General features: G+C 35.6%; 1 protein-coding gene across 1 annotated transcript in view; it reads right to left on the bottom strand.

The window, feature by feature from the left end:
- Positions 1-4189: 4189 nt before the first annotated feature.
- The window catches only part of KLHL4 (kelch-like family member 4), a 53737-nt gene continuing 33774 nt past the window's right edge, over positions 4190-24152 (bottom strand). The window contains exons 7-11 of the mRNA XM_004685629.2: positions 18882-19106; positions 15200-15362; positions 12168-12380; positions 10429-10600; positions 4190-4249 (exon numbers count right to left, since the gene is read on the bottom strand). Coding sequence (XP_004685686.1) covers positions 4190-4249; positions 10429-10600; positions 12168-12380; positions 15200-15362; positions 18882-19106 — 833 coding nt within the window. The remainder of the gene's footprint in view (positions 4250-10428; positions 10601-12167; positions 12381-15199; positions 15363-18881; positions 19107-24152) is intronic.

The following is a 24152-nucleotide window of genomic DNA, read 5'->3' as shown; positions in this document are numbered from 1 at the left end:
ATTCGTTATGATCTGTATAGGATTATTTAACCATTCATAAATTTAAGTTAGCATGTAGAATGGGGCTGTTAAATGATGGTTTCCATGATAGTAAGTGAAATGAGAACTTTGCAAATTCTTATTCTCCATCCCTTCAAATAAAACCTAAATTATATATACCTGGATTTGGTAGAGATTTCTTAATTTAGTCCCAATTTACCCCTCACAAAAACCAAAGAAACAGTAGCTGTAAGTCTTTGTGACAAAATAATTCTATTTTTAAAGAATATTGTTTTATCTGTAAACATTTACTCATATATCATGTTCCCATTTTTTACTAGAGGTGTTCATTTTCATCACTGTCTGCATGGGCGGGGTGTGTGTGTCTGTTGTGTAAGAAGGGGGATTATAATTCAAACTGATACAGGGCAAAAGGGGGAACTAAAATGGCAAAGACATTGCACAAATTGTTTATCAGACATTGCCTGAGTTCTTGACCCAACTACTCTGGTTCAGAGAACAACAATGGGACTTATTTAACAAGCCTTAGTAACATAGAGTTACTAAGACCAAAACCGACCATTTATCTCACCTAAAGCAGTGTCCAGTGCCTTCAAATTCTTAAAAAAAGGATCTGAGATGGTGTCTTCCTGCCACTGAGGACTCAGAGCATCTCTCCTGAACAATAGGCCAACTGCTCCCCACTCTGTCTCTGGTGAAGCTTCTCACTGCCCCTGAGCCTCTGGCCTGTACCCCAGTTCTGCATGCACAAATTTATTTATTTATTTATTTATTTATTTTATTTTTTTAAAGATTTATTTATTTGTACATACAGATCGATGAAGTACACTGCTGAGGGGAGCAGCGGGCGGGCCAGGACAGGTCTGCCACGCCATGTGGTCACCTCCCGGGCAGGCGGGAATGGAACTCAAGCAGAAGTGGCTTTAGCTTCCCAGTGCTGTGCTTTAACCCGCTGCGCCACCAGGGAGGGCCCCCACCCTAGCTTTCACGAGATGATAATGTGTCCCCAATAATGCACTTCTATGCATGCAAGTACTAGCCCATTTTCTCTGAACCTGGTTCCAAATAAATGAGATTGCTCATAGATTGGGCCCGCACTTTTTTAGGGTGCAGACCCCTCTAGGTCTCTCTGCTTTGGACTTACAGTATATTTTCTCTCGTCCCGTGCCACTCCCAAAGCTGCTGCCCTGCGAGGCAACAAATACTAACTATTTGTTTAGAGGCCAAAATAAGATTTTTACCTGTCTGAAGCAGACACTAATCTTGTTAAGGACAGAAAAAGCTTTAAATAAACTTTTTTAAAGGTTCCCTTTGAGATACAGTGTAAGGTAGGTGAAATAAGAAGTTCATATAGTGTCTATCCCAGATTAGATACTTATTCCCATCACTCAGGTGGGGGCTTGCTATCTCCAGCAAGGGAGATACAAAGGAAGCCCATGCAAAGAGAAAAAGTAACTGAAAACTGTCCCTTCTACCTTAGATAACTATGGTAAACAAAAGAGGACAAAAGACGATGATATTTGAGAAAGCATGTGCTTTATGTTCTTTTTCCATTTTCTGGCTTACATGGTCAGAGTCTTGTTAAAGTGCTTAAAGGTAAATTTGAAATCAAGAGTTTTTGTTCCATACCCTACTTGGGAATCTAGACAGAGATTGCCTTTCAGTGTTCCCTCCACTTCAAAATTGGGCAGTAACAATATCTGAGTCATGTTGATGAAGGACATAGTTAGGGAGAGAGAAGATCTGAGTTTAGTGCCATAGATTCTCCTTTAGCCACTATGTGGTAGAGAAGGTGTTTAGAAGGTCTGGTGTGCCTGTGGAAATACAGGGCATGTAGCTGATGATGTCCAGCTAGTCAGAATGATACAGGTTTCAGAGATGGGGATCCTGGGCAAGATCATAAGTGTTTACAAAAAAATCAAGAACTAACATTTTCTTTTCTATTTGGATACAGCATCTAAATGTGTGCACCTTTATACTTGTTGAAATAATATGTAAATTAATTACTTCTTTATTCTTGTTCATTTAATCCAATCCTGATAAGTCAAATCCACTCTGCCATAGTGACAACGGGACTGCCCTTATAATTTCTTTTCACAAGGGTTGACTGAGGTAATCACATCTATGATTTCATGCCGTGGGCCTCTACAGTTTTCCATACAGACTCCTCAGATTGGCTCTGATTTTAGCAGTGGTTAGGCTACAGCTGTCCAACTGCAACTTTCAAGTGTAGCTGTGCAGTGGTGATCTTGGGCAACTTGCTTTTTCTTACCAGTCAATACCTTATCAAAATGAAGTAAGTCTATTTGGTCCATTGAGAAAACGGTTTCCAGTGATGACACTGGATACTGTCTCTCTATTGGTGCCATCTATAAATATTGATAAGCCAAGATGTGAAAGGACCTTTGACCTTTCCCAGTGCTACTAACTGATGCTCTAATTTAATGGTCCAGGGGGTCTCTCTGGTGGCAAAGAGGCTAAAATCTCAACGCTATAAGCTAATACCAACCCTTGCTGCATGAGTTTGATCCCGTCCAGGTAGCTGACCCACATGGCACAGAAGACCTCTCTGGTCTTCCCTGCTGCTCCCCTCAGCAGTGTATTTCAGTAGATCTGTCTGTTCTGCTCCTTGTTCTATCTATGGTGAATCCTCTCACTGTCGTGCACCTGTAGCCTACACCCACGTTCTTGTTTGCATAACGAAATAAAAATAAAAATCTTAGAATAAAAGACAATGGTATGGATAGCGAACAATGGTAGGAGACTTTATGTTTGTATTTAAATATTTTAGCTATTTAGACAATAATACCAAAGACTTAGTTTAATTTGCACTTGACATATTTCAAAACTACACTCTTTATAACCAGAGAAAATAGATTTTATTTAGTTCAATTTGTCCAAGTACACACATCTTTGTACAATTTATGCTGGTCTTTAAACATAAAAGATAGTAGTACATTTTATAAGCATCTCTCTGGATTATATTTGTTGGCTCACACAATACAATAAAAAGCCTGTTTAAAAGAACGTACTACAGAAGTTCTAAAATTGAATATTTATTTGTAAAGTTACTTTTAGATTTTTTTCAACATTTTATCTAAAATGTTTTGATAATGGAGTAAACAGAAGATTAAAGGTAAAATGATATTCAACTAGATTTTTCCATTTTTAATTTAAAAATTTTATAGCGTATTTTTTCTTACTATTTTCTACTGGATGAGAAGAATATTAAAATAAAAACAAATATTGATACATAAAATGTAAGTATATAATTAACAATGGATATTGAACATTTTAGAGTATCTGTGTGTTAATATTGTAGAACATTTTAACAATTTCACTGTGCTCTAAAAATTGTTTTTTGAAACTTTCATTTTGTGTTAGATTGTTACAGAATTCACAGAAATGCTTCGAGGGAATATTGATTTCTATACAAGTGAGGCCCTGACACTCTAAGGCTGAGGTCACAGTTTGTATCAATATGATAAATACTATTTTATTGTATAGATTATGTATATGAAATTACAATAATATTTTACTGGTAACAAATATAAGACAACCTGTTAAAGAATACCCAAGCTGTATTTGTACTATGGAAGAAGTGTTGTGAAACAATAAATCTGTGAAAAATGTAACGTACTGTGATCAGCATAACATATTATATCAAGGAGCAATTTAGTTTTAGGCTCAATATAATAAAAGTTGTCCTCCTGATGAATGTGAGACATATTTAGCTGTTTGAGCTGCTGTTCAAATAAGAAAATGATGACGTCTTAGAGAAAATCAGACTTTATATACCAAATTTTACTTGTTATACTTAAGAGGTTTTTTTGGAAATAAAAAATGTTTTAGCCTCAAATTCTACTCTTAAACAATACCAATACCTTTATAGCTTTTCATGCACTGGTCATTATCAATTTTCCTCAAATACTTAAACATTTTATGATAACAAGGCTACCCCTAGACTATTGGTTTCCCATTTATATTACAGCTGCAGTGATACATACATTTAACACCTACTTTTAGTTCATGTCTGAATACTTGTTGTGGTTTAACAAATGAGAATATATTTAAATGGCACAAGTATTGTCACAGCTGATTACTAATTGAAGAGGAATTTTCTTCCTTCCTCTCTTCTTACTAGGTTTCGTGAAATTACTCAGTTTTCTTCCATTAGATAAACATAGCTTTAAGGTAACTTCACCACTACAACACATGCACCAGCTCTTCCAATGTTAACAGGAACTTCCTAAGACAAAAGATAAAAACAAGAGGAAAATGGTACTTGAATGAAGTGTCCTTAACATAACATAAAATGTTAGATTTGAAAATATCATTAGCAATTCTGGTATAAACTTTAATTTGTATAAAACTAAGGGATACTACAGCCAAAATGAGCCCAGTGTTTTGGAAAGAAAATAGTCTTTAAAATTATCTTAGCTCTCATTTTAAACTACAAAAAGATGAACAAACAAAATAAAAGCCAGTAGAAAGGAGGAAATAATAGATATTACAGCCAAAATAAAGCTAACTGAAAGTGAAAGACAGTGAAAAAGAATAATGAAGTTACAGTTTGTATCTTTAGAAACAAACAATAGAACAAAACTAATGCTTACAAAAAAAAAGGAGGAAACTCAAACAGAATCAGAAAGGAAAGAAAAATTACAAGAATAATGTGAGAAATACAAAAGATTATAGATTACGCTAAACATTTGTATGTTATTAAATTGAATAACCTGAGCAAATTCTTAGCAAATACAACCATCCAAAAATGAGAATGAATCAGTAAGAAGTAGAAAATATGAACCCACAAATTAGAAGTAGGGAATCAAAACAGTACTCAAAAGTCTGCCAAAAAACAAACAAACAAAAAAACCCAATAGTGATGGCTTCACAAATTAGTTCTACCAAACCTTAAAAAAGGAACTAGGGCTACCACATAGAAGAGTGAAACAAGACCACTACCTCACACCATACACAAAAATCAACTCAAAATGGGGCCCTCCCTGGTGGCACAGTGGGTTGCAGCACTGTACTGCAAAGCTAAGCCAAGCTGTGGCTGCCTTTGTGAGTTCAATCCCGGCACCGAAGGTGATCCACACGGCGGGGCAGATCTTTCCTATCTCACCCACTGCTCCCCTCAGCAGTGTACTTTCTTGATCTACCTGTTCTGCTCCCCACTCTGTTTCTGGTGAATCCTCTTGCTACCCCTGCACCTCAGGCTGTACCCCAGTTCTACCTACATAAATAAATAAATCTTAAAAAAAAAAACTCAAAAATGGGTAAAAGAATTGAACATAAGACCTGAAACCATAAAATATTTAGAAGATAATATAGATAAAACACTACATGACATATATCTCAGTAACACCTTTAAAGTCTCATCCCCCAAAGCAAAGAAAGTGAAGGAAAGATAAACATCTGGGATTACATCAAACTAAAAGTCTTCTGTTCAGCAAAAGAGACATTAACCAAAACAAAGAGACACCCTACTGATTGAAAGATAATTTTTGCACTCCATACAACTGATAAGGGATTGATCACAAAGATCTACAAACAACTCACACGACTCAACAAAATAGGTAAACCATCCAGTGCTATTTAAGCACTCAGGGAAATTACACCATACAGTGGGAACAATTTCCCGATGCCAACCACAAAAGCAAGGAAGATTTTTTTCTTCATATAAGATATACAAATTAAAATTGCCATGATGAATAAATTAAAAAGACTGAATAAAACTCAGAAAAACAAATAAATGTTTTGATAAATAAAATTAAGTTTTATTTATCAAGAAGGTCAAAATTAAATTTGAAATAACAGAGTTGTGTGATATAAAAAGATCAATAAAGGAATTTAAAAATTCTGGAGAAAGTTATGGAAGCAGAAGAGATCAAATGGAAGATCGTCTCAGTTATCTTGGGGATGATAACTAAGGTAAAAGAGGTTACAGCAGAAAAAGTGAATAACACTGCAAGAATTACTGGACTCTGATGTAGGACAATATAAGAATAATGAGGTTCCTAGACTAGGAAGAGAGAGAAAAAGGGAAAAAAGGAATAATAAAATATAAATTTTAAATTAAAATTTATTATTCATAAAATATGAAGATTGAAATCATAATATGCCTCTTTTTATTATAAAGGTAAAAAAATAGAAATCAGCCACAGAGAAAAAGCACAAAAAAGCTCTTAATTTTTTTGGTGACTGAGTAGCACAGTTGTGAAAGACGACTGGATTAATGAAGAAATCAAAATATACCTCCAGATAACTGACAATGAGAACACAACTTTCCAGAACTTAGGGGATACAGCTAAAACAGTAGTGAAAGGAAAGTATATAGCAATGCAGGTCCACATCCAGAAACAAGAAGGATCTCAAGTAAATTATCTTTATCTCCCAACTTAAGAAACAAGAAAAGAACAAATAATACCAAAGCCAGTATAAGGAAGTAAATAATAAAAAAAAGCAGAAATAAATAAAAAAATAGCATCTAAAAGCTAGTTCCTTGAAAAAATATGCAAAACAAATTTTTAGCTAGACTCAGGCAGAAAATAGGAAAGAAAACTCATATAAATAGGATCAGATTGAAAGTGGAGAAGTTACAATAACAATCATCTCAGGTTTATAAGCAATTTCATTGAACATCTGTATACTAGTAAGATCAATAATGTAGAAAAAATGGACATTCTTAGAAATATGCAATCATCTGAGACTAAATAGGGAAGATATAGCAAATCTGAAACTCAAACAGAACAGTTACAAGCAGGAAACAGAAACAGTAATCAAAATTCTCACAAAAAACAAAAGTCCAGGAACTGGTAACTTCACATTTGATTTCTACCAAACATTTAAAGGTGAGCTAATACCTATCCTGTTCAACTCCTTCAAAAAAAAAAAAAATGAGAAAGAGGGACTAGGAACACATTTTATAAGGCTAAAATCACCCTGATACCAAAACCAGACAAAGATACCACCAAAACAGAAAACTACAGACCAAGTTCCCTAGTGAGCATCAATAAAAAAAAATCTTCAAAAAAATGTACTGCAAATCAAAGTTGGCAATGCATTGCATGGGTCATACATATGACTCAGTGGTATGTATATCAGGGGCACAAGGATAATTTAACATCCAGAAATCAATAAATATAATTCACCATGACAGCAGAAGGAAAGATAAAAAAAATGATCATACTAACAGATTCAGAGAGACCAACTGACAAGATTCACCATACATTTATAATAAAAACACTCGATAAACTGAAGATTAGTGGAATATACCTCAACATAATAAAGAACATATATGACTAACTAACATCATTCTCAGTGGTGAAAACCTGAAACATTTTTCCACTAACATCTGTTAGAAGACAAGGATGTTCTCTTTAGCCACTACTATTCAAGATAATATTGGAAGTCCTAGTTAGTAAGAGGCGAGAGAAAGCTATCAAGTGAATCCAAATGTGGGAGAAGAGGGAAGGCCATCTTTTTTTTGTAGATGAAATGGTAATATATATAAAGAAACCTAAAGACCACTAAAAAGTAATTGAAACTACAAATCAGCTCATCAAAGTGGCAGGCTACAAACTCAATACAAAAAAAAATACGACCACTACTTTAACACAATAATCTAGAATAGGAAGAAATTAAGAAGCAAAACAAAACATTAATCAAATACCCAGGAATAAACTTGAAAAAGGCGCTGAAGGACCTATACAAGAAATCTATAAATGTTTAAATATATAGAATGATACACAAATAAACTGAAATATTTCCCTGCTATTTGGAAAAATAAACATTGCCAAAATGGTCACCTTAGCCAAAGTAATATACGTATTCATGTAATCCCTACCAAAGTTCAGTGACACTTTTCAAAGAAATAGAAAAAAAGACTGAAACCATAAAATACATAAAAGAAAACATAAGCAAAACAGTACAATATGTAGCGCATTGTAGAACATTCTACAACATTCAGAGATACCTTTATGGATTAATTCCAGCAACTGGAGCACAAAGCAGAGTGTAGGGTAAATGGAGGTTAGGTTTTTTTCACCTTCCTGCCATTAGCACCAATGATGGACACCTGTGGCCTTACATGCCAGTGCCTGATGGCAGTACCTGGAGTGGAGTGTGGTGTGGTTGTGAGTGCATGGGCGCACCTGAGCCACAGACAGAGCATACAAAAGGCAGAGTCCTAGAGGAGTAGAGAAGTGTAGCTACAGGGGATGAGGCGGTGGAGTGCAGTAGAGTCCACAGAAACCATGAGCGAATGTCAGAGAGCACAGAAAGACTAAATACTCGCTGGGAGATAGGAAGCCTGCCAGGCTCTGCGTCCCCCAACCCTCATGCCTCCTTCACCTGTCTCCCTTACCTATAGAAAATCTGCACGGAGCCTTCCTGCTGCTACACAGAGGATAAACCATTGAGACTACATTAAACTAAAAAGCTTCTGTACAGGAACAGAAACTGTAACTAAAACAAGGAGATATCAACCGAGTGGGAGAACTTATTTGCACATGGAACATCTGACAAGGGTCTGATACACAAGGTCCACAAAGATCTTTTGCAAGTCAATAAAAAGTAAACAAAATATTCAGAAAATCAACAGAAGAGCTATTTAAGCACATCTCCAATGAAGCCAGACAGATGGCCAACAGGCAAATGAAAAATCCTCATCACTTACTGTCATGGATATGGAAATTAGAAGCACAATGAGAAAATTCTCACAATGAGAATTTCCCATATCAAGAATACCAGAAACAAGTGCTGTCAAGTTTCTGGAGAAAATGAAACCCTCCTCCACTGTGGATGTTCCAGACCCGGACTGGTTCAGCCCATGTGGAAAATAGTATGGAAATTAAAAACAGATCTATTATATGATCCAGCAATTCCACTCTTAGGTATGTATCTGGAGAATACAAAAACACAAATTCTTGCAATCTGGCTGTAGAATTTATGTAACCCTACGGGGAAGAGGCAGAGGGGAGAACAAAGTGTGGAGGGTGTCCTTTGTACAAAGAACTTGGTGGTGGGGGTGTTGTGGTAACATATACTTGAAAGGTGTGGCCCTCGACCTCTAAATCATACACAGTATCGCACACTAATGTTACTTCAATAAAAAATAAAAGCAGAAAATATAAAGTAAAATATTTGAATCATTAATTAATAAAATTATATAGAATTAAGTTTGAGGAGTAGGTGATTTTGTATAAGTTTCAATTTTCTAATTAAGTTTCTCACTTTAGAAATTTAATAATACTCTTCCAAGTTTTGTGAGGATTTGGTGAGCTAATTAGTTAAAATAATCTGTAATATAGTAGTTTTAATACCATTATTTGTTCTCTTTCACTCATTCCAAGGTCACACAATGAAACAGTGAAATGTCAAGTATAGAATCTCTGTCTCATGGTTACTTTTCTACAATTTTCATAAAAGTACATTCCACAAACTTAGACATAATTTTTGATGATTGTATTTGACCACATTCGTCATTTGCTAAATTCCTTTCTTCAATTTCCAGCTGGCCCCAAGCACTGCCAAAGTCAGGAACTTCCTACATTGCAGAATTAGAATGTTTCTGAGGGAGTTCATGAGTCAAATTACTGGAGAAAAATACAGAAACCAGTTTTCATCTTTCATCATCTTAATGTAGATATATAATCATGGGAGTAACCAGTTGTACTATATAGACTATAGTATACAGATGGATACAGATGGCAGTAGAATGTACCAAATACAAGATTCCACTCTGTGGAAATGCTGCATTTAATTGCTCTTCAATTTTTTAAACCTATTATTTCATCAAAACACCATTAAATATTTTGTAATAAATCAGGACCTATCCCTGGAAAATATGTCCTAAGCACTAAGTTTGCCTTCAGCACCCCAAGATATGCTCTCATTGCCCCTTCCTGAACTTAGCTTGGAATTTCCTCCACTAGATGCTCTGCACTCTTGATGTCCTTTAATTCCAGTCTTCTACTATATTCTAAATTCCTCGAATGGCTATAATTTAGAATGTTCAATGTTCCAGTTTATACAATCTATATGAAGTAATTGAAAAGCTTCTTCTGTGCACCAGTCAATAAAGAGTGGCAGACATTTAAAATCTGAGACATTATCTTATGTTCTTAAGCCATCGTACATACATACAAAGAAAGTTGAACTGAGATAAAGCTATTGTGTTACTGAATTTGATTTACTTTTCTGTGAAGAGAATGAGCAAATGAAGTCAAGAGAATATTCCACCCCCTTTCATATAATTACTGATGATCTTGCTAATGACCAACTTTACTGATACAGGGTAGGTGAAGCACATCTACAAATTTCACTAAAATAATCTGATTGAACCCTAGAGAGAAAGAATGGAACTGCAAACATATATCTGAAATCTTTTTACAGTAACCTGAAATACAGCAATTTGAGTACCTCTTTCCATTCATTCTTCTGCGCATCGTATGACTCAACAGTATTCAGGTAAGTATGCCCATCATAGCCTCCAACCACATAGAGCTTCTCTCCGAGGGGACACACTGCAACAGCATCACGAGGAACATTCAGAGGTGCCACAGTTGACCATGAATCAGTTTTTGGATCATACCTTGAAGTTTACAAAACAAATGAAAAGGGAAGCAAATAGTGTTGAAATTCAAAATAATAAGCAATGGCTCTCCTCGGTGGCACAAGGGGTTAAAGCAGACTGTGAAGCTGCCCACAGCCACTGAAGCGTAAGTTCGATCGCTGGCCAGATTGGTGACCCACATGTCGAAGCAGACCTCTTCTGTCCTGCTGGCTGCTCCCCTCAGCAGTGTAGTTCCTAGATTTGACTGTTCTGCTCCCCACTCTGTCTCTGGTGAATCCTCTTACTCCCCTGCACATCTGGCCTGTACCCCAGTTCTTGTATGCATAAATACATCTTAAAATAATAGGCATTAATAAAATATGTACTTATCTAGTAAAAACAATTAAAGACATTATAAATATCAAGTGTAATGTAATAAATCTTAAAAATACGTACATAGAAAATTCTCTTGACACACCAGATGTCACTCAAAGCATTTTCTTTGCAAAATACCATACATTTTTTTCATTATTCAGATTCTCTGTGAGAAATCATGTTAGCATTCTAAAATTATGTGAAAAATTCCCCCTCTCTAGTTCAGTCTACTGCTTATCAAACATACACTGTGAGAGTTGATATTTTAAGAAACTCAAATACAACTTCCTTTAATTTTATAGGATGAAGTACTATGGCTTTAATACTATTTGTACTTGAATTGCCATAGTCTTATCCTATCTTCCCTCCCCCCCAAGAGAATTCCTTATTATCTGAGTATCCTAGGAATTTTTCCGTTTTAATATGAAAGTAACTCCTTATCTCCATTTTGGTTTTTAGCAAAATGAGGAGGAAATCAGTAATATTAATAAAAATACTTTCAGAATTTTGAAAATATTAAAAACACACATAATGAAAAATGCAAAGTGGGTGAAAAGATAGAAAAACTCATAATTTTATGAAGAAATGGTCTCTGATTATCTTTAGTGGCCCACTTATAAAATCTAAATAGGAAGCATTCATTTTACAAAAGAAATGTTCATTTATCACCTACTAATTTAAAAATATCTCCATTATCCCCCTTATTTCTGTTTTTACTTCTATAATCACATCACAAAGTTTCTAATCCAAGATTAAATTTGAACTTGGCTCCATATCCAGCCTAGAATTAGCATCAACAGCCAGTCTTGTGAGGAAATGAGCCTTCTAATCTCCCCATCAATCCTTTGCTTCATCCAGCTGAGACTTCAGGTATGGTAAAGGAGAAACTGTGCTCTGAAATTTTGAGGCCAAGAACCCATGAAAAATACTAAATTATTATTGTCTAAAGCTACCAAGTACTGGACTAATTTGAAAAACATATTTAGTCCCACTTATGAAGAAAGACTAAAACATATTCTTGATGTTTCTTATGATAGATCTGAAATGACAAAGGGAGATATATTCATATTTTACACCTAGGAGTAAGTATAAAGTCTACAAAAATTAACCCTCTGAAAGGATTAGCATTTATTTGCAAGACTACTTCCTGGTTGTCTAAAAACCCCCCTCATATGTGTGTGTGTGCGTGCTTATGTACACGTATACATATACACACATGGAAATGTATTACCGTTCCACACAGTCAGACAGCCTGGAGCAATGATTAGAAGCAGGTGCATCATGACCCCCAACAACATATAAGAATCCATTGTATGTTGCAACACCCACACCTCCACGCCTTTTGGACATTGGAGCACACAGACTCCACTTGTTAGTGTGAGGGTCAAAGTATTCCATTGATTTGAGGCAGGAACTTCCATCACGTCCACCAATAGCATACAGTCTAGAAAAAAAAAAACAGATATGGTATGTGTGTATAAATAAATAAATTTATGCATACACACATATATGTATAAATAAATAAATTCCAGTTAGTGCACAGAATAAAAGTTGGAGAACCTTGTACAAAGCATTTCAAATTACTGACTGTATATTTAGTTTCCTCACTCTTCTGAAGCTGATGACCTGAGTTTGTGAATAGAATTACTTAAGGGCCCCTGTTAAAGTTCACCCTATACCACATCACTTGGCTGCATTGATTTTATGAAAAGTACTTTGACATAATATTATTGAGTAAAATATTCCATGTGATGCTTAGTGAAATAAGCCAGAAAGAAAAGTAAAAATACCAGATGGTTTCATTCATAGCAGGAGTATAAAGGACCAGGGGAGAAAACAATAATAATAATGAGCAACTATATACCAGCGACATTTTACGGGGGTGGAGTGGGGAATGGGATCAAATATGGAGGGGGGAGTGCACGGGACAATGGTGATGGCACATGGGTGATTTGGTGATGGGAAACCCATGGGGATTACAAATGAGATGGAAAAAGTCACAAAATGCTGTGAAAATAAGCTATTATATTATTTAACAAAAAGATCCCATGTGAAATGACGTGCAGAGATAGGATGAAGCTGCGGGCTAGTGGTATTTCTCAATTATACTTCAATAATTATACCTCAATAAACTTAGATTTAAAAAATTGGCCAGAATGTTTCCATAGACCAACTCCAGTTATCTTACAATTATGCCTAGGTTCAACTTGTTTATATGAACTACTTTATTTAACATAAAAAGCATTTGTCACTAAGAACTTAGAAACCATATTGTTTTCTGAGCCCTCCCTGGTGGCACAGCGGGTTAAAGTACAGCACTAAGAAGCTAAAGCCACTTCAACATGAGTTAGAGCCCCAACCCATATGGCGTGTCAGACCTCTCCAGACCAGCCCGCTGCTCCCCTCAGCAGTATACTTCGTCAGTTGGCCTGTTCTGCTCCCCACTCTGTCTCTGGTGAGTCCTCTCACCTCCCCTGCACTTCTGGCCTGCACCCCAGTTCTGTATGCATAAATAAATATATATTTTTTTAAAAAAACATATTGTTTTCTAGAAGAAGCTATATTGAATCTCACAATCTTTAAAATACCAATCTAATTTACACTAAATCATGCATCATATGAAAATAAAAATTTGCTAAAACATATCTATATCTTCTCATCCCATTCATCTGTGAACAACAGCAAATCAGTGAAATGTACTGATTCATCTTCAATGACTGTAGCTTGCTATGTAAGAGGAAGGAGATTATGGCACTGTATGATAATCACTCCTATGGTCAGGAGATTGATATTACTCAGGTCAGGCCAGAGATGATCCTGTTTAGGAGTATCCTGAGCTCTGAGTGACTATAAGGCTGTATTTCTTCTTGACTATTTCCTATTTCTTCTTGCACAAGGTGCTAAAAGAAAAAAAAATCTTTGTTGAAATGTCTTCTGCGCCCATTTTATATGATGAGTTAAGGATTTCATCCATAGTCAGTACAGACATAGAGGTTATATATAGCCATTGACCCATCCTGGTGTCTGAAATTCTAATCATTCAAGTCCCTCCTATATGCGGGACATTGTCTCCAAAGGTTTCTTGTCAGTAAGCACTTAACTACCTGGAAGAATAACAATTCAAATCTTAGCAACCACTAATATTATTGAGTTTTAAAATATTTTTTATCAGAGGTAAATGATCAGGAGGAGAGAAATACTCAGAAAGTTGGGGTTAGATGTGTTACTAGAGGTGGGAATCCTGAATACTCATGAGAGGGAGTGTAAAGAGCAAAAAGACTACAGATTGAAATTCTGATAAATAACAAGTCATAATGTCAAAAGTGGTCAATTTTGAGGGTAAAATTGGAATTGGTTTGCATTTAAAAATGCTTTTTAAGTTTAACATGCATGCACGTCATTTGAGGATCGCATTAAAATGCTGATTCTGATTCAGGACATCTAGAGTAGGGCTAAGATTCAGTATTTCCTTTTTTTTTTTTTATTTGTTTATTTATGCATACAGAACTGGGGCACAGGCCAGAGGTGCGGGGGGTGAGAGGATTCACCAGAGACAGATTGGGGAGCAGAACAGGCCGACTGACGAAGTACACTGCTGAGGGGAGCAGCGGGCGGGTCAGGGGAGGTCTGCCTCGCCACGTGGGTCACCTCCAGGGCAGGCGAGGATAGAACTCATGCTGAAGTGGCTTTAGCTTCTCAGTGCTGTGCTTTAACCCGCTGCACCACCAGGGAGGGCCCAGTATTTCTTTTTTTGAAGATTTATTTATTATGCATACAGAACTGGGGTACAGGTGAAAGGTGCAGGGGAGGTAAGAGGATTCACCAGAGACAGAATGGGGAGGAGAACAAGCAGATAGATGAGTTACACTGCTGAGGGGAGTAGCAGGTGGGTCAGGAGAGGTCTGCCGCGCCTTGTGGATCACCTTTGGGGCGGGGATCGATCTTCCGCTGAAGCAACTGCAGCTCGCTTGCAGTGCTGTGCTTTCAGCTGTTGTGCCACCAAGGAAGGCCAGATTCAGGATTTCTAAACAGATTTCAGATAATACTGATTCTGCTAGTCCCTGAATTACACTTTAATTAGCAAGGAACTACAGAATATTTAGTTAAATGTTCACTTTAGACAAATATTTTCCATCATAATGAAGAGGATTCAACAATGCCCCTTTATTTTTGATAACTATGATGTCCCATTCATTGGGAATGCTCACTGAAGTGCTGTGTCACATGACTGGGAGCAAAAACATGCTGTTCTGGTTGACTTACTTGTTGTTTAATGCAACAACACCAACTGTGCTCCTAGGAGTTGACATGCTGGCCACATAGTTCCACTGGCGTCCCTCGGGGTCCCATCTTTCTACAGTGTTCAGATAACTCCATCCATCATGACCACCAACAGCATACATTGGTCCTTCAAGAGTGGCTACACCTAAAGTATCAACATAGTATGACTGCACATGATGGATTCTGATGCATTATGTATGCAAAACAACTTACTACTTATAATTAGTTCTTGTTTCTTGAATGGTTTTGTGTACATGCAAATAATTTACTGATCCTGATATTAAATTAAATATATTCCTTAAACCCTAAGAAATTTTAAGGCATACTTACTATACCATGGAAGGGTGTTATCATTGTAATAGTGGAGTCAAAAAGATGTTGGAATATACCATTTCTAAGAATGTAGTAGAAAGTAGGCTTCTGATTGTTTTTTTTTCTGGCATAGCTACAATGCAATTTTTGAAAGATGTAGATGAGATAGGATACTTAATTTTTTTTAAGATTTATTTATGTATGCTCACAGAACTGGGGTACAGGTCAGAGGTGTGGTGGGTGAGAGGATTCACCAGAGACAAGGTGGGGAACAGAACAGGCAGATCTACTGAAATGCACTGGTAAGAGGAGCAGCGGGCAGGTCAGGAGAGGTCTGCCACGCCATGTGGGTCAGCTCCCTGGCTGGGGATCAAACTCGTGCTATGGTGGTTCCAGAGAGCTTCATAGTGTGGTGCTTTAACCTGTTGCGCCATAAGGGAGAGCCATGATAATTAATCTTATATAATTCTTAAATTATAGGCTAACTCTGGTAGGTCTCTCTAATCCTGTTTTTATCATAAGGATAAAGATTCCTGTGAGAAAATTAATTAAAGGTTTTATGGTTTATTAGAAGTTTGTTCTAGTAAATACTATAAATAACCCCTTTGGAATTGTTTCTTATTTTGCCACATACTCACATTATTGCCCTTTTCGCTCCCACCCTATTTACCATCTCAGTCAAGCTCTCTATGGTATCACTTCTCTTTGGTAATATCAAAAAGATTTTTAAAACTTGCTATGATTTCTCTGTAAAGCAGTTTTCCAAGTTATATCTGGGGTCACACTGATGCAACTGATCTGAATAGTTACAGCTATCACTTGACATAGGCAATTTATCAGTTCTGATATTTTTCAGATATGTAATAGTCATTTCTTAAAAAAAAACAAGGTAATTAACTTTTTTTAAGAACAAACTGACACAGAAAAACAATGGAATCTAACTTAAAGAAAACTGGATTCTCTCACATATTCAGAAGAACCAAAATTCCCTACTGTTCTAGAAGTCTCCACTCAGTAATTTTTATAGTTTATATATATTAGCTGATTTATGGCACTGCATATGATTCAGATGGAGAGATTTACACTTCTTCAGATATGTGATACCAGATAATGCCCCCACCAAAGCACCCAAATTGTCCCACACATTCTATTTGTCTTTAACTTTCTGATTTAGTTTGTTTAGCATAATCTCCTCCAATTCCATACATGTTGTTGGAAATGGCAAGATTTTGCATAGTTTTAAAAAACTGAATAGTATTGCACTGTGCATATATCCAACATCTTAATCTGTTGCTCTGTTATTGGATGAGATATGGTTCCCATATCTTGATTAGTGTAAATAGTGCTGTGTGAACTAAAGAACATAAGAGTGCACATTCCCCTTCTCATTGGTGCGTGTGCATTCTTTGTGTAGATACCTAGATGTGTAATTGTTGGATTTGTAGATTTATTTTCAATAATTGGAGAAAGCTCCATAGGGACTGACCAGTGTATATTCCTATCAAAAGTGTGTGTGGGTTTCGATTTGCATTTCCCTGGTGATGACATGTCATAATGCACATTTTCATGTGTGTATTGACTATGGATTGTCTTCTTTGCTGAGGTGTCTATTTGTTCTTCTTCTTTTTTTTTTTTATTAAGTTACTTCTTTTCATTTTGGTGAGATGCACGAATCAGCCTTGTGACAGTTATGTTCTGTGCAAATACTTTCTTGTACTCGGTATGTTGTCTTTTTGTTTTATTGGTATTTTCTTTTGTGGTACAAAAGACTTTTTAGTTTGAAGTAAATCTATTTGTTTACATTTGCCTGTTTCTCTTTCCTCTGGAGAACAGTCCTCAAAGACATTATGCCATAGAGTGTTTTATCTGTTTTTTTCTTTCATGTGTTTATAGTTTCCAATCTTACATCTATGTCTTTAATCTATTTTGAGTTAATTTTGTGTGACATACGTGGTCCTGTTTCATTCTTCTTCTTGTGGTTATTCAGTTCCCCCAACACTATTTGCTAAAGAGATTATACTTTCTCTACTGTACAATCTTGGCTCATAGATAAATTGTCCATGGTTATGTTTATTTTAGGGCTCCCAGTTCTATTTTAGGGCTCCACATTGGTCTGTGTGTCCCTTTTTGTTCTAGTAATATGCTGTATTAAATACTACAGCTTTGTAGTATAGTTTGAAGGATGGAAATGTGCTATCACAACTCTTTTTCTTGTCAAGATTTTTTTCTTAATGAGTCTAGCTGATACTGTTTTAAAAGAACACATTTTTTTTCATTGATCATTGGGACAGTATTTCTATTTCATTTATTTATGCTCTAATTTTTATTATTCTCTTTCTCCTACATGCTTTTTATATCATTCTTTCTTCCTTTTCAATATCTTGAATAATGTGAGGATCAAGATTGTTTATTTGAGTTATTTCTTGTTACTTGATGGACTGCTATATACTTTCCTCGCACGACTTCTTTTGCTGTGTCCCATGGATTCTGATAGCTTGTGTCTTATTTTTGTTCATCTCCAGTTATTTTTTAATTTCTTCTTTGATTTCTTCATTTATCCAAAAGTCATTAAAATAAAAAGTGTTGGCAAGGTTGTGGCAAAAATGAAAGCTCATCCACTTTTGATGGGAATGCAGACTGGTCTAGCCACTATGGAAAAAATTATGGATGTTTCACAAAATATTAAGATATGCATCTATCATGAGACCCAGCAATTCTACTCCTAGGTATATACTGGAAGAATACAAAACCACTAATTCAAAGGAATATATGTATTCCTCTATTCAATGTCCTTAACTGAAATAACTAAACTCTGAAAACAAGATAAATGCCCTAAGACAGATGAGTGGTTAAAAAAACTTAACATATAATTACACACCCATCCACACAATTAAATACCACTTAGCTATAAAAATGTATGCACTGCCACTATAACAGAATGTATGAAAATAGAGAGGGTAATGTTAATTGAATACATCTGAAGATGTGTGATGCTATGTCTCTGAATCATAAACAATGTTAAAACCAGTATTACATCTATTAAAACAAGTAAAAAAGAAATAAAAACAAAAGAATAAGAAAAACTATTTTATCCTTCCTGAAGTTATACCCTTTAAAATAAGTAAATCTCGATTTTTTAAAAATACTGATGGAAGGGAAACATTAATAGGTATGACATATATATATATAAAAAAGGTTTTGTAGGCTTTCACAATTTGCTTCATACTTTCAATATTCTGGAGACATTTTACCAAGGGTTAGGCTAAATACCCACAGGTATAGGTAAATATAACTTTTTAAATGTTGTATTACTTATATGTTAATTAGAAACGATATACCATTATGTTCTTACCTAACCCATGCCTATGTGTTGACATGGGGGGCATCACAGACCAGATTTTGCCAATTGGATTAAAACATTCTACAGTATTCAAAGTTTTTAAACCATCTCTTCCTCCCACAACATAGAGCTTATTATCAATAACTGCAACTCCAAACTGAAGCCTACGGCCACTCATGGTACCAATATGTCTCCAGCTGTTGGTCCTGAGGTCATATTTTTCAATTGTAATGGTACCTGTTGTAAAGACAGTGAAAAATATTAAAAATAATTTGCATAAAAATTTTAATTGACATAATTCACCTTATACTTATATGTCTATAATTTAACAGGAGAATCAGTGATTGCAGCTTAAATTAAAGCAAGTAACCCAGATGTTTCGCTGACCCATGAAATATTATAAGGTTAATATTTTATCCTGTATCTGAATGGAAAAAAAACAGATTTAGTTTATTTAATATATGTGATTTACACACACCTAATGGGCAAAGAGTCTTTCCATCTACAGAGAGTGCCCATGCCACATCCAACCCACCCTGTGTGCCTAAGCCAGAGCCTGGAGTATCACTGGGGGACAGTCACAGAGACGTAAAACCCTCAGCGTCCATGTGCACTCTGCACCACACTCACCAAATCCAGAACTCAGGAGGACTCAGCAGCTGAAACCACCAAAACAAACATCCAAAATAGTGTGTGTGGGGACCCATGTCAAGAAGAAGCCCCAACAATAGCAATGCAGACCACAAAACAAAACAGTAAGGAGAAAGAAAAAGACAATGACAACATGAGTCCTAGGGGAACAATACACCACACAGACATGGGTAAGCTTTTCTTTCTATCAAATGCAGAATTCAAAATTGCCATGATAAAAGTATTCAAGAAAATCAAACAATACAGAGAAAGCACAGATCAGAAACATACAAGAAAATTCAGAAAATAATACAGGGAACATAATCCATGAGCAGAAAAATGAATCTGATAACCCAAACAGTAATGGAATTGGAGAATACAAAAAGGTCAGTAGAAGAGATGAAAAATTCAAAAGAAAACCATGGAAGTAGAATAGACCAAATGGAGGATTAAATCAGTGAATTCAAATATTCAAATAGGGGAAGACCTTAGAAAAAGAAACAGATCAGACTCCAAAGAAAAGGAATCATAGGAACTCCATAAGAAGACAGAAAGAAAGGAAATTAGAACATATTTAAGGAAACAGTAGCTGAAAACTTCCCAAACTTGAAAAAAGAACTAAACATACAAATACAGGAAGAAGCTAAAACAACAACAACCAAACCTAAGTAAAATGAGACCTGCAGCTGACAAGAGGAAAGAACTAGATAGTCAATAAAGGAACAGCAATCAGACACCTATCAAGCTTCCAAAGAAGTCTGGCAAGAATAGAATGGAGTGACATATTTAACATACTCCAAGATAGTAACTGCCAGCCAAGAATCTATCCCGCAAAGTTCTCATCAAATATGGGTAAGAAATAAAGGCCTTCACATAAAAAAAAATCATCATCACTTAATATCAGGTTAATGCAAATCAAAACCACTAGACACGAACTCATAACCAGTGAGAAAGACCCACCTTAAAAAGATCAGAAACAACTAGTGCTGTCAACGGTGTGAACCCTCTTACACTGTTGGTGGGTAGAGACCGGCCCAGAACATGTGGAAAACATTGTGGATGCTCCTCAAAAGATTAGAAATGACCCTGCCACACAACTTAGCATCTCCACTCCTAGGTGTAACCCAAGGAATATAGAAACACTAACTTGTAGGAAACCTGTACTCCTGTTTATTGAAACACTATTTATAATAGCTAAGATACAGAAACAATGTTAAGTGACAAAACATGTGAGTGGATCAAGAACGTGTGGAATATATACACAATGGAATACTACTCAGCAATCAAGAAAGATCATCTCACACCCTTTGCAGCAACATGGATGTATTTGGAAGGGAATTTGCTAAGTGAAATAATACAGAAGGACGAAGATAAATACCAGATGGCGTCACTTATATCAGAATTTAGAGAAACCAAACAGTCATCAAACTTTAAAACCAACCCTAGAAAGCTTACCTTAGATCTCCCAGGAGGAGAGAGTGATTGTGAGGGGTTATAAAGGGGTGGGGATAGAGCATAATGGACTATGGTGGTGGACTACAGGTACTGTGGCGGAGGGAAAGCTCAGTGACCATATTTAGGGGAGCGACCCTAAACTGTCAAAATATTAGTAAAGTTTTAAAACAATGGTAATTCATTAAAATAAAATAAAATAATGAAAAGTTAAAATACAGAAAGTATAACTTATTAAATATACAAAATAATACTCTCCCCATGTATTTTTTGTATGTACTATGCTACTGGAGTACTACACCTGCATTGTCTATATTTTACTGAAAACAAAAAAAACACCTTGGAATTTATTACCATTTATACACCCATTACAATTTTAATATTTTTGACTATGCAGTATATTAGGTTATACCATTTTCTTTTACTCAGTTTGGCATGTGTGTATGTGTATATTTATTTAAAATACAAATTACTGCCTTGGCGTGGGGTGGTAACATATACATGAAAAGGTGAAGACCTATATTTTTGAATCGTACTATCTAGTATTCTGAACAAATGTTACTTTTTTCATTTTTTTTAAGGAGGAGCCAATGTTCCAATAATGTAAGATATCCTTTGTTATTGTTTTTTATTTGCAACCCCTAATCACCTGTGCCCATAGCCTATCTGCCTCTGTACTCCCTGAACCAAGGTTACCACAATGAAAATATTTGAAAATAGAAATTAAAATCTATTAAAGTAAAAGCCTTTGAATCAGTGACATTTAACTTGAAATATCTGAAATATATGTATTGTTTATTTAAGAATTTTTAACAATGAAATGACTAACACCAGGAATTTAAATGAATTTAAATGGCCTTAATGGGCCCTCCCTGTGGGCACAACAGGTGAAAGCATAGCACCTTGAAGTTCTCCACGGCAACTTCACTACTAGTTCCATTCCCAGCCAGGGAGGTGAGCCACTGGCGTGGCAGACCTCTGCTGACCCTCCCGCTGCTCCCCTCAGCAGTGTTCTTTGTCGATCTGCCTGTTCTGCTCCCCACTCTGTCTCTGGTGAAGCCTCTCACCACTCCTGTGCCTCTGACCTATACCCCAGTTCTGTGTGCATAAATAAATAAATCTCTTAAAAAATGGCCTTCATGTCCACGATGGTAGCATAAAAATTATAATTAAGAATAGGATTCTTGTTTACTATAATTATGAATATAATTCTGAGATAATGCCTCCTTTGTGTATTAAAAAATTTCTATTCAATTACTGAAATATCAATTTTGCTGCCTTTATATACTGTCATTGTTGCAAGAGCAGATTGTCCATACTTTATAATAAACTATCACTTGTGTAAATGAAACTTCTTATCATTCATGATAGCTACAACTACTTTATAATAAAAAATATTGTTTCATAACAGAGAAGTTTTTAGCTAACAGCAAATTTGGGAAATTCTGTAGGTATATTACTCACACATAGATAGTGCCCTTAAAATAGATTATAAGAGATTTAAGGAATAACACCAAAATTTAAAAAAAAAAATAGGAATAAATAAAAAAAATTCTGTTGTATTGAGAGATTTTTGGAGAAAATATAATGATTAGTTATGATGAAAATGTATTTAACACTGATAGTATATTCACTGGCCAATTAAAAGGCTTTGGCATGAAGCCCTAACATTTCAAACTTTAAGAGGATATATGTTATATTTATGGCTGTTTTCGAGAAAGTTTTTCTCTCTGTATGTTGGGTTAGCGGAAACAGTGTTTCTTTTCTTTTTCTTAAGATTTATTTATGCATCTGGAACTGAGGTACAGGCCAAAGTTGCAGGGGTGGTGAGAGGATTCACTAGAGACAGAGCAGGGAGCAGAACAGGCAGATTGATGACCACTGCTGAGGGGAGCAGCAGGCGAGAGACAGGAGAGGTCTGCCAGGCCATGTGTATCACCTCCAGGGCTGGGGATCGAACTCGTACTGAAGCGGCTGCGGGTAGCATGCAGTGCTGCACTTTAATCCATTGTGCTACCAAGAAGGGCTCGTTTATTTCTTTTCTATAACTTGAATATTTCCTGTTGAATAATATATTTTATTTATTTACATCTGAAGATTTTGAATTTTCACAGTACTAATTTGTGAATATACAGGTACTCAATTACTCTTTCTCTTTAATACCTGAAACTTTCATCAATAAAAAGGATTTGGCTGAATGCTCGTTTACAAAGAAACAATTGCTCTATGGTGTACATATACTGATGAGAAGTCATTTAACATTACCTGCACTAAATACTCAATTGATTTATACTACTAGAACTGGAGTATTTACAAATGCACATCTGTTTTCACACTGCCAGCCAATTTTCTCTGAATTTCATATTTCCAATGATTCATTCCAACCTTTCCAAACCTGTCTTTTTACCCACTCCTACTTTACCTAATTTCTAATTCCTTTCACTAGTGAAATTTACCCAATAACCTATGTAGATTGGGAAATAAAGGCTAGGCTGCACTCATTCTTGATTATGAAGATGCTACTACTGAAGTAATCAGGAAACTGTCAAAGTTGCATAGTCATCTGCATATGGAAGATTTACACGCACATATATATATATTGTTGGCTTTATGCCAGTTTTTGTTCTGAGCATGAACTATAGAAGATAAATTTATATTATAAACAAATATAAATTAAATAATATATACATGTACATTAATTTATCTAACTATAGATGATAAATTGCATACGTGAATCTTGGTAGTTCCGTATCTTGAATTCTGGAGATTTATTCAGCCCTACTGCTCACCTCCACAGCTGCTCCAACTAAGTCAAGGTGTAAATACTCCAACTGTCTTTCTCTGCAACTCCTTATTTAAGGAGAAAACTTAAATTCGGGTTTTAAGTGATCTCTCTCCTTAGATCAATCTTGTACTCTTTCCGTGCTAACTGATCTTTTACCCTAAAACATTGCAAATATTAATCAGTTCATTTCTAAGTTCCTAGTTAACTCTCCTTATAATGTTAAATAAACAGGCGGAAACAAAACCAACCAAATGTCATAGCATTTTTGTGAACACAAGAGTTCCTGTAGTTGTGAATCTATCTGTTAGTGATTTCCTCCATCTATTTTTAAAGTGATGTATAAAATGACGACATCAGCTTTTAATTTCTCCCTCGCCACCCTTTCTCTCATAATTCTTCTTTTTATTTTTTTTTTT

The sequence above is a fragment of the Condylura cristata genome, unplaced genomic scaffold (genome assembly GCF_000260355.1).
Source record: "Condylura cristata isolate star-nosed mole 26May11 unplaced genomic scaffold, ConCri1.0 scaffold00019, whole genome shotgun sequence".
Taxonomy (NCBI): Eukaryota; Metazoa; Chordata; class Mammalia; order Eulipotyphla; family Talpidae; genus Condylura; species Condylura cristata.
The sequence above is the reverse complement of the archived record's forward strand: the minus strand, read 5'-3'. Positions and strand labels throughout refer to the sequence as shown.